At 46.7% G+C, this 12,046-nt stretch overlaps 1 protein-coding gene across 1 annotated transcript in view; it reads right to left on the bottom strand.

The window, feature by feature from the left end:
- Positions 1–12,046, bottom strand: part of LOC102694196 (secretory phospholipase A2 receptor) — a 53,356-nt gene that overhangs the window by 12,305 nt on the left and 29,005 nt on the right. The window contains exons 30-37 of the mRNA XM_069187661.1: positions 11,518–11,672; positions 9,693–9,806; positions 8,861–8,976; positions 7,343–7,497; positions 5,982–6,184; positions 3,613–3,787; positions 2,405–2,626; positions 1,342–1,517 (exon numbers count right to left, since the gene is read on the bottom strand). Coding sequence (XP_069043762.1) covers positions 1,342–1,517; positions 2,405–2,626; positions 3,613–3,787; positions 5,982–6,184; positions 7,343–7,497; positions 8,861–8,976; positions 9,693–9,806; positions 11,518–11,672 — 1,316 coding nt within the window. The remainder of the gene's footprint in view (positions 1–1,341; positions 1,518–2,404; positions 2,627–3,612; positions 3,788–5,981; positions 6,185–7,342; positions 7,498–8,860; positions 8,977–9,692; positions 9,807–11,517; positions 11,673–12,046) is intronic.

Below are 12,046 nucleotides of genomic sequence, written 5' to 3' on the forward strand. Positions count from 1 at the left end.
GACATTTTCTGCAGATGTGCAACCACAATTTATGACTGCATACATGGATTGGCAGAAGAGCAGAGGGAAACACCTAGTGTATTTGCCACACAAAGGTTACACTATTTCCAAGGACTAGTAAGCCTTAGGAATGCATGCAGTATTCTGGGCTCATTTACACAGTAATCGTGTAACACATTGTAAACAAATATAGCTATTTCATATGCAGTATATGTTGCATGCAATGAGTGTGCAAGTTTCTTTTGAAATGTTCTCGCAAAAATATTGAACAAATATAAATGATTTGGTGTAGGAGAATCCATTTGTTTCAGAATTCATCCATCCATTTTCTAACCTCTCATCCCATTCTGGGTTACAGGGGAACCAGGGCCTACCAATGGGCACCTGGTAGGATACACAGGGGCACAGACAGACACAAACACACACACATTCGCTCCAGGGCCGATTTTCCCCCAGACACCTTTAAACCTACCAGTATGCCTCTGGACTGTGGGATTAAACTGGAGCAACATGCAAACTCCACACAGACAGAATTGACCGCAGGGCCCCAGCCCTGTGAGGCAGCAACGCTAACCACGGAGCCACCATGCTGTCCTGCTCTTTTTTAAAAAAAAAATGCTTAAAGTGAAAGCATTACCAGAGAGGTCCTCTACAGACACTCGCTCACCAGGAACCCGCATGGACCCCCGGGACACGTTTCACCCAGGAGACACAGGAGCACGTGTTCTGGAGCTGCCCCTTCGCCAAAGCGGGGTGGGGCAGAACAGACAACACAGTGCAACTACCAGGAGCAGGAGGGGTGCTCAGTTACCCGTGCCTCCTGCTGGGGCCGGCACCGGCCGGACCTGGACAAGGGGACACAGCGCTTGCTTCGGCTGCTGGCGTCCCTGCTAAAACAAGGAGTGTGGAGCGCGGGGAACACTCTCATCCAGCACAGCACAGAGGGGGGAGCTGGGGGGAGCCGGAGGAGAGGATCGTGGCGGACCTCAGAGGGAGGATGAAGTCGCCAGATGAGGCTTCTCCACGGCGAGGGAGAGCTGGGGGGACTTTGGGCCCCGTGCAGGAACTAAAGCGGAAAATCCCTGTCCCCCGAGCTCCTGCTCCACAGTTTCAGAGCCGGGACAGTGAAACGGCATGGGACAAAAGCAACTGGCAGGCCTTGGAGGGACTCAATCATTGCGCAAATCCGGCCCCATCATCCACTTGCACTGATTTGATAATGGGCAATCACCTCTTTCAGGACGTTTTTTATATGATAGTTTCGTAATTTGTTAGAATGTGTACCCATTGTGAAATGTGTTTTTTGTTTATTTTGATTAAAAAAAGGAAAACATTACATACCACACTAGTTAGATAGCTCTGTTCTTCTTTGTCCGCAATCGATACCAGCAGCGCCCCCTGCTCGTAGCAGTCCACTAACGCAGTGTAGAAGTCAGTGTGGTGGGTGTCATTGTACAAGTAGCAGATATCAGTATTTGGCCTCCTTATCCAATTGGGATTAGGGCCACACTCAGGGGCTGTAAAATAAAAGGCAACACTTGTCACAAGGACAGTCTTGAACCCGTTCATGAGATCACATGATTAGCTTCCGATGGGCGGTAAAGTATGAGCATTTTGTGTTTCTGTCCCTTTAGCTAATGGCTGCCTAGATCTTTTTATTCCCGAAATACATATTTCAACTGGAAAAGGGGATAAAAAGAGCACAAAGGAAAGGCAGGGGACATGGTGGCTAAGAAATGAATCTCACAAGGCAGGGCAGCCCCACTGCAAGCCTGAAGGATCACCATAACAGCAGCTTTTCATTCCAGCTCCGCTACTAATAACCCAACTGAACGAAATAATTTCTTATCTTCTGCAGTGCTGTTGGTTTAGAAACCCTTAAGACCTGCTGTACTACTGCCCTCCAGGACTGGAGTTGGACACTGGTGCCCCAAGGGGTTATGGTAGGCGGCTGTGTTTGCTTTCAGACGACCAGACCTCAGGGAAAAGGTTCACCCCTGACTTACCCCACCTGAGCTCACTGCACTGTCTGCCACAGGGGAGTCCAGTCCTGGTCCCGCTGGGCCAGTGTCTCTACAGGCTTCCGGTACCAGCTGGCTCTTAACAAGCCGGACCAGCTGGTCATGGGTTTAAATGAGCCAGTTTCCCAGCTCCTCCCGGGCCAGCTCTTCGCGTGCTGCAGCTTTAGAGACACCCAGAAACCCCGCAGACCCTCCAGGACCAGGACTGCACATCCCCGTCCTCCCGGGTTTGTGGGCATTTGCCGGGAACTGGAAAACTACCAAACCGGCCAAAGTCCCCATTTAAATCCGAGTTATTGGCCACCGTACAATCACAGGAGGCGCACTGCAAGCTGAAACAATCCCACAGCCAGAGCTGAACGGACACTGCGGTTGTACTGTACCTGGCTGGTGAGGTGGCGGCGTGGGGGGGCTTTCGGGCTTCCGGCCTTTGGGGATGACGCAGATCCAGTTGTGGACAGCGTCGCAGTTCAGGTCGTTCCACCAGGAGGTGGCGTTGGAGGAGCTGACCATCTCCACGCAGTCCTCCCGGCCCTGGTGGTCGTTGGGCTCTCCAGGGCCCCAGTTAGTGTAGCCCAGGGGAGAGCCATCACTCCACTGATAGCCTGCGCATGTCAGAGACAGGGAGAGAGGGACATCGCACTGGAACTGGGCATGACGAGCACTCCCTGAGCTGTCAAGTGTACTATACTATAACAATAACAATGTGTACACACAAAGAATTTCAGGAACAAAAATGAATAGTATACCAGTATACTGAAGAATGTTGGAGAGTCCTATCAAAGTCATATTTGCAGCCATATCACCCTGCAACTCACAACTGGCAATCCACTGAAGCTAAGCAGGTGTGAGCCTGGTCAGTACCTGGATGGGAGACCTCCTGGGAAAAACTAAGGTTGCTGCTGGAAGAGGCGTTAGTGGGGCCAGCAGGGGGCGCTCACCCTGTGGCTCATGTGGGTCCTAATGCCCCAGTGTAGTGACGGGGACACTATACTGTAAACAGGCGCCGTCCTTCGGATGAGATGTAAAACCGAGGTCCTGACTCTCTGTGGTCAATAAAAATCACAGGGTGTTTATCGAAAAGAGTAGGGGTGTAACCCCGGCATCCTGGCCAAATTTCCCCATCGGTCTTTATCAATCATGGCCTCCTAACAATCCCCCTCTGTGAATTGGCTTCATTACTCTGCTCTCCTCCCCACTGATAGCTGATGTGTGGTGAGCGTTCTGGCCAGGTGGATGCTGCACATTGGTGGTGGTGGAGGGGAGTCCCCATTACTTGTAAAGCGCTTTGAGTGGAGTGTCCAGAAAAAGAGCTATATAAGTGTAAGCAATTCTTCTTATTATTATTATTATATTTTTAATAACCTTAACCAGGATTAAGCAGCCTTCTGATTATTGATGTGTTTTTTTTTATTTACAGCAAAGTTGTACCCATAAATTGGGAACAGGGCAAACTCTCAAGCACAGCTTCTTTTGAAAACAAAAGCTGTTCCATCCCTAGATTGCACATCCCCTAGGCTGTTCCCCCAGATGTGCAGAAGGGTCTCCTACGTGGTGCCACTGTGATCCTGCCCTGCCTCGTGTCACCTACCTCCCTCTACTGCGCTGCGCTGGAGCCCGATCCACTTGGACTTTCCTGCAGAGTGTGTGGACAGGAACTGCTCTACTTCAGCGCTGTGAATGCTGACAAGCTCTGCCCCTCGCGCGATGCAGTTTTCCCTGGCTGCCTGCCAGCTCAACTTCATGGAATTGTCACCTGTGAATATCTGAAAAGCAGAAAAACATTTGTCACCTAGTGGAACCTGCTGGGAATTAACATGTACTTAGACAAGCCACATTTAAAAATATATCTTTAAGGAAACACTTATTACATTCTGTAGCAGAATTTGAGATGAGAATTTAGGCACAATTTCGTGCCTAAAGCAATTCTTTTCGTTTAAGAAGCCTTGTTAAGTTAGCTTACAAGGATTTTGTCTTTATTGTCCGGTTAAACATCTTAAAATCCATCGTAGAATAAATCTGCTTTCTGAACACTAAGAAAAACATATTGAATTCACATTCCTGTGGCAGAGGGATTGTTATTTTATGGTCTGGCATTTAGTGTTGTGTCATAAAAAGTAATGGGAATCAAGCATTAAACCTGATGAAGAATGGCCCATAGTTGAGCATAGGAAAAGGGTTGGCATATGTCTTAGGGTTACAGTGGGGCTAGAAAAAATTGAAGGCTTTCTTTTCTTATAGAGCATGTACGTACTTTGTAATTTTCTTTGCTTGGTAAGTGAGTGGCTGAGGAAGATCAATGGATCAGGACTCCCAGGGAAATTCAAGGCAAGGCTTTATCGACATGGGCTATTGCCTAGACTATATGAGACTATATGAGGTACCACGACAATGGTGGAAGAACTGGAGAGAAAAATCAACAAGAACCTCCAAAAGTAGCTGGGAATCCCTCCAAGCTCACATCAGTGGGGCTTTACTTAAGGTCAGGACAGCCGTTACTCTCCCTGTCATCAGGTGTATAAGAATTCAAGGTGGCAAAATGCAGGGTGGAGATGTCCTATAGAAGCTGCAGAAACGGCCTAGTCAAGGGTGCAGGAATCATTACCAGAAGAGGAAGGAAGGGGCTCTGTGACCCAGGCAGAGAGTACAATAAAGCTTCAGGACATCATTCAGAGCCCATGTACTGGGCAGGCAAGGCCTGGGAACTATACCCTTCCGGCAAGGGGACAAATCCAGCGTAAAAGAGAGGAGAGTTATGGTAAAGGGAGAAGTGAGGAATTGGGAGGAGGACAGCCAAAGGTCCAGAGCACTGGAGTGGGAGTGCAGGGAGTATGGACAAAGTGTCATCTTTCTGAAAGAAGATGAACATCTACTGTACAGGCTCTGTGGAAAGAGGGGCCCTATGGCACATATCCTCTCTGGGTACAGAGGATAACCCTCCTAAGAGAGGTACAGATGGCACCTTGACAAGGTCTAGATGACACTGGCGGACATGCTGGAGAAAGAGAGATGGAAGGAACGGCAAGCTCAAGGAGGATCTACAAACACAGTTTAGTTTCTCAAGGTCAGGGAAAAACAGGGATTCTATGGCTCCATCGTGGGACTTGAGAGTTGGCCTTGGATGAAAAGCTGCAGTTTCCTGAAGTTGTACAAACAAGCCCTTAGGCTACATGCGATGATGTGGTCCCCAGAGGCAAGGATGATCATCCTCATTGAGCTGATGGAAGGAAGGATGTGAGGAGTGCTTTGAGAAGAAAAAGCGACAAAGACGAAGATCTGATACAAGACTGCAGAGGGAAAGCGTGTCTGCCACGGTTGCTCATAGTGGAAGTTGAATACAGAGGATTTCCTGCACAATCAGTGTGGAGATACAACACATATGAATATTGACTAAGCAGGTTGAGGGTAAAAAAAGACAGTAGGGAGAACAGAGGAAGACAGAAGGAGAGAGCTCCTTGTCCTTATCATCTTGAAAGACCAGACTGGAGTTAGCGATTTCAACCCTGTTAAGAGAGCTTGCTATTCTGCTCTTGTTAGGAACTTTGATTTCTTGTGTAAGGAATCCTTTGTTTAAAAACAGCCTCTCCCGGTTATCGCAGTTTTAGAATAGTGAGATAGGTTCCCATTGATTTTGTAGCAGTTGGGCTTACAGAGATGGAGATTTAACTGTAGGTCCTATTCTGTTTGGTTTAGAAGGCAGCTCTCTCTCTTATTTTGGCCTCTGTAGGCATTCTGTTAGAGGATTTGAATACTTGGTATCAGTCTCATAACAGGTTCTTGTTTGTAGTCTTTCTGACGTTCTTATGATTAAGACCAGGTTCCAACAGGATCAGGTTCAGACTATAGGGAGAGTTAGGAAGCAGGTTAGGATTAGATTTATGACTGTGTTGATTTCAGCAGTCACGGGATGAGGTTGGGTTCAAGCCAGGAAGCCTTTCCCATGCTTTATGTCTTACTTACTCCATAGCAGTCCCGGAAGTGAGACAGGGACGTCCAGCCCCCCTCACAGCCCACGGCTGGAGGCACAGTGGGGGCAGGAGGAGGCGAGATGCCATCTCTTGCTGCCTCGCACACGAAAGGGAAGGATTGCTCACAGCTCTTGTCGTTCCAGAAGCCCCCTGCTGGGCCCGAGGTCATGGACACACAGCTTCCATCCCCACTGTCTAGGACATAAGAAAGACAAGAGGGGTGATTATACTTATACAGCGGGTGGGGAGGAACGAGAATGAGGGAGGATTGTCTCGTGTACTGCCACGCTCATAAACCCCTCCTCTTAAGGACACTCCAGCCCTTCCTAGTTTTGTATTCATCTCCTGCACCTGCTTCTGGTCCCTGCCCCCCATCCTATAAAAGCCAGGCGTTCCTGCCAATCTGGGCTCAGCTTTGGAAGATGGACGCCCGGAACCCCGCCTATCCAGGAAAGACTCGGATTATTGGCTTCAATGGCATCCTGACCATCTGGGTCCGGGATTGGGAGCGTCTGGTCCCATGATCCCCCTTATTCCCCCGGCCCTCCGCCGGATCCCGGATCTGGCCTTTTAACTCTGTTTCTCTGTCAGGATGGATCTCCCAGTTTTGCCTTGGACTCCTTCAGACACACCCCCCTGAACACCAGTGCACCTAGGACACGCCCCCTGTTTTCCTTCCAGCCCTTTCAAATGCTTTTTTCCCTGTGTTTTCCTCAATCCTCTCCGGATTGTGCTGTCTGCATAGGGTCCTGAAAGAACGCTTCGTGACATGTACACAACAAGAGGAAGGGATGTAAAAACACAAACAGAATGCTTAAACGTATAGCAAAGAGCACTGCCTACAGATGCACCTCTGGAGCACTGTACACAGCTGTGGTCTCAACTTCAGAAAAGTGATAAAAAAGCTTCAGAGAAAAATCAGAAAAGAGTAACCAGAGTGAAGCTCATGTGGGGATGAGTACTTAGGGAGATGAGTACTGAGGACAGATCGAAAGAACTTAATGTTTCCAGTCTCGGTAAAATACATTTTTGCATTGACATTATCTAAAATGTTTTACACAGAGGAATAACATTGCGTGGATTCCTGGTTAAATGTCATGTAGGCACAGGCAATGGTAACTTTCGAATCCATACATCGATACCTGACACTGTTACAGGATCACTAACTGGGCAAGACGGTAATGTACAGACATGGGTTAAATGCACGAAACTCATGAATAACATTTCTTATGCTCTTATAGTCTAAAAATTAAACAATGCCACACTCCCTTTTTTGGCACATGAGGGGACATTGAAGGTAAGTCAGACATGATCTAAATGTCTCTTGAAATGAAAGACCGAATTCTGCATTACCTGGCTGCCCCCTGTCCCAGTGTGTGAAGGTTACTGGTGCCCCGCTCTCCCAGATATAATCCACACCTCCTGTAGTGTTTCCTCTGGCTCTCAATCCAATCCACCAGAAACCGGAGAGGCCCGCCAGTTTGACAGTGAAATGGGATTGCTCATATCTGGAGAACGGCATAGTTAGAACTGACTGACCCCATAAGCCTATTCTGTTTCCTACACAAATGGTCGAAACAATGTGATGTCTTTTTATATATACAGTATATACAGAGATTTACACGAAGATCAAGAATTACAAAGCTTTCTGCAATAAAGCTTTAAGTACATAACCAATTGTATACTGAAGACAAGCCATACTGTATCTGGAATTAGAAACAGAAGCTGTTTTTTGCACTAAAGATTGACCCAGGTAAAAAGGATTATGGAGGCAGTACAAATTTAACCATTACAAAGGTCAGCGAATTTTAGGCTGGCCAGCAGGTTATATGCTGCACAGTTCTGGCAATGGCACTGGGGTCAACCTGCTCTTGGAAAAAGAATGCAGAAGGACCTGTGTTTAACACACCTCCCACGGTATATGTGAAATCTTACACCACTTGTCCCTTTAACCATAATATAGAAGAAAGGTTACAACATGAATGGAAATTCAAGCAGAATGAAGATCTGACAACATCCTCCAGCCCAAGACGCATATGAACGGGCCTGGCCTGAGCCACACCTCTGAGGTGTGACAAGAGCAAAGGCAGTCGGGCTGCAGCATTTGCATCTCTCTTCCTCCTTAGAGTGATTTGTTTTGCAAACACTGTGCATCCATGTGTAACTAACATTTTAAATAAGAATGAAAAACTTCAAAACCCAGGTGTTCTAGGAACATGTTGTTCCTGACAGCCCAGGAGCAACGTGTTTTTGATGCCCAGTGACCTCCAAATCAATATGATGTTCAACTCTGCTGAGGGGAGGGTGGGATGGGTCTGCCAGGTCTCTCTTTGTGAAACAGTGCCCCCTGTGGCCTCCTGGGCGCTTGCAGGCATGCAGTGTTGTCAGTGAGGGGCACGCCTGTCCTCCAGGGGGCGCCCACCCTGCAATACAGGGCTGTGTTGCCTTTCCCGTACTTAAAATTGAGTTGCTCAAAGGCAGGCAGGTGGAAAGAGTTTGCCTTTGCTTCCTCATTATCCCTCGTACGGTAGCAGAAATGCCATGCTCTTATCTTTACTCAAAGAGTTGTGGGAGCGTGGAACAAGCTACCCAGCCCTGCCGTTGAATCTGATACCCAGGTTTCTTTCAAGAAACGGCTGGATGAGATGCTTGGATCAATTAACTACTCGCTACCAAACTGGCTAGATGGGCCGAGTACCCTTGGTGTAACCTTTCTCTTGTTCACATAACATCATAGCTGAGCAGCGAATGTGCTTGTCAGCCCTGCCTTCAGCCTGCCCGCTGGCCAATTAGGAGTCTGACCAAGGTTGCATATTTCTGCCATGTCAACTGATTTTAAGCCGGAGAAAGTCTCCCCTTCACCATTCGTACATGTCCATGATGTGAAGCAGATTACTGTTTTTGCCGTGGCAGAAGTTCTTAGCCTCTGACCATCTCCTAGGGACTTCTTCATACCAGTAGCAAGAGTAGCCATAGGCATCCCATCCCTGCAGGGAGAATGACATCACAAACTCTCTTCAGATCATTCACACTGAGAAGGGACCCTGTGGTCCAAAAGCCTTTTACACCTGAGCTTTTAAATCTTAGATGGAATATATACATACTGCTGTGCAACAGCTATAGACTGTTTACATAGTTTGTTTCTCTACAATATCTTTCATCCTTCTTCATGCAGAAACACAGCTCTGCCAGTCTACTACTGTAACTGAAGCCATTTTGTTCCTTTCTAACAATTAAAGCTGATCTGATTATTTTTATTCAAAAAACATTTAGCTTCATGGGCACGTAGAGAGAAACAAATGATTTGACTGCTGAAGACCATCTGACGATAAGTCAGTTGAATTTGTTTGGGAAATGTGGTGGTTTAGCTGCACTCTGTACTGGGTGCTCACACATAGTTTACCTTGAGCTGATGTGATCAAACGTTTGACGATGTCAATTAAAGATCATTGAATTCCAGATCTGGTTTGTCCTCTTTTTAGTGACTTTTAGAAACTTTTGTAATGACCTAAACTCTAGAAATAAAGTTATTGTTGAAAACAGTATGGGAGGCTTTGCGTTGTTCATGCTTATAACATTATATACTTAATATATATACAGTATATTCTACAGTATGTACAGCAGCTTCTGATGGACTTAACATTTAATGTTTATCCACATAGGGGTGCAGTTTCATGTGTAGCCAGTGGCTTTCAGATGTTACCTCTTGGCAGCCATATACAGCTGGGGGAATGGAAGGAGCTGGGTAATGATCTTTGGCTTTCTTACAAATGTAGGTATTGAATTCGGAGCAGGACACATCAGCCCACCTCCCACTCTAAAAGAAATGACAAGGACAGTATTGTCACCCTGCATCCCTGCAATGTTATGCATTAAATTATACATATTAAATCATATCAATTATTTTTTCTTTAATAGGGGTGCAACAATCAGAATTGTTTGGCTTGCTCATTTAAGGGGCAGATAGATAAGATTGGGCTCATGGTGCGATAGTGCTGCAAGTGTGCAGTCCCACACCCTTCACTACAGTGTGGCTGGAGACGGGAAATCCTCCATTAGGAGAGAGATCAGAGACACGGGCTCTTAGTTTAAATGAATGAGGGGCAACGAAAGCACTGAAACTAACCGTCTTCTCTCAATTTTTTTACATGTATTGGTCGGTAATAATTCACTTGCTGAAGATAACATTAAATTCCTGTAATAATCTGGGAGCTCATTATGCCATTAATAAAAATGGTGTGTGATGTTCGAGTTTCTTTAATGTTATCTGCGCTGTGACAATGTTCATCTTCATTTGCGCACTTGACATTTATGTTGCAGTTTCCCCTACAAATGAGGTGTTCTGTTAGAAAAGGTTATGTCACAGTGGAAAACTAGGTGTGGGGCCCTATACAGCCCCTGAAGGGCTGGTGCCCTCCTTGCACAGACACTCATTAATCTCCACACAGTTCGGAAGCAACACGTGGGACTGCCAGACGTGTCCAACTGGGCCTCAGACCGGACAGGGATGGACGGCAGAGCAGCAAAGGACACAGACTGTTACACCTGGCCATCTGCATGCAGGCAGTCCGTTCCTTCGCTCCGGGCCGCTGGCTCTGCCTGCACCCAGCACATGAAAAGGACATTTTCTCCCCTGATCTCTTCCTGAGCCCTGGCCAGGAACGGGTCTTTATTAGCCTCAGTCAAAAGAGAGGGGGGGAGCAGGTTGGAGACAGACCAGGGTGCATCACGGATGAGAGGGCAGAGGAGAGGCCTCGGACACCAGGAGGGGACTCGACAGAGAGCAGCACAGGAAGGCTCCAGCCACATCTTCCTCCCTCCTACCCCGCATGGGACTTGAGGAAACAAGGTAGGTGAGGAGCACATTGTCTGGGACAGAGATGTCCGAGATGATCGAAGCACTAGACAGTTTCTTCTCTTTCTTCGTCGTGGTGGGAGGAAGCACGCCGGATGGGGCTGGTTTCAGGAGAACAGTGATGCTGGACTTGGCTTTGGGACTCTGGGTTTTTAGTAACGGGTTCTTGTGCTGATCTGTGAGTGCGTGTCCCTTGTGGATACTGTACATTATGCGTTGTATGTTTTCAAGTAGACAGTGCCGAATGTTGTAATTCCCAGAGACTAAAAAGAGGCAATTGTGTTCAATGACTGTCTTGCCTGATCTGTGGGTGCAACTGGACATTCTGGGAGATAAAAAGAACCTATTGGAGGAGAAAAGAGGGTCTTCACACCCTTATCATTGCTAGGTGGTGTAGTTGGCTTCAAAAGCTAAAAGTATTCTGTATTTAGGGGTCACCGTACCTGATGCAGGTATTTTATCTTTTCTGTCATACTACTGTTATACTTTCTGTATTACTGTAATATTACAGCAAAGATAAAATACTGTACTATTTCTGTATTACTACTTTCTGTAATTATATATTTTCTGTCATGTTAGTTAAAATAAATTGAGGGGAAAAAACTCTTCATTTCCAGGGAAAGCGGCCATTTCCAGGGAAAGTAATATTCAGCCGCGAAGGAAGTCGCCGTACCTGACGCAGCATCTTCACACAGTGCTCAGAGTTCACATTTTCGCTGCTGGGCTCCCCAACCGCCCAGTAGGTGAACTTCACTGGGTGATCGTCGGACCAGGTGAAGAAGTTATTTATCTTGCGGTCATTCAAGCCAATCCACACGTCACCGGTGGCTAAAGAAAAAAAATAAAGTCAACAATTGATAAACACACTATTTATTTTTAGTTATGTCGAAAGTAATACTCCGGCTTCAATATAAAATCTACTGACTACAGAGGAGCTACAGTATAGCATCTGTGTCCTGTATATAGAGTAAACTAGAGGTCTGCTACCCGACCCAAGCCCGACGGAGCTCGACAAAGTATCGAATAAATTATCATTTTATGTTTTAAATGTATTTTTATTAGAAGAAATTCGTAACTCATCTCTCTCCCGTATGTGTGGAACAGAGCCTTCTTACAGTAGCTAACTGTTCGCAATGGATGAAATAAAACGAAAACACATAAAATACCAGTTTTTCTCAGAAGCACGGCATTTTCTATCACCT

This window comes from Lepisosteus oculatus, chromosome 3 (assembly GCF_040954835.1).
Source record: "Lepisosteus oculatus isolate fLepOcu1 chromosome 3, fLepOcu1.hap2, whole genome shotgun sequence".
NCBI lineage: Eukaryota > Metazoa > Chordata > Actinopteri > Semionotiformes > Lepisosteidae > Lepisosteus > Lepisosteus oculatus.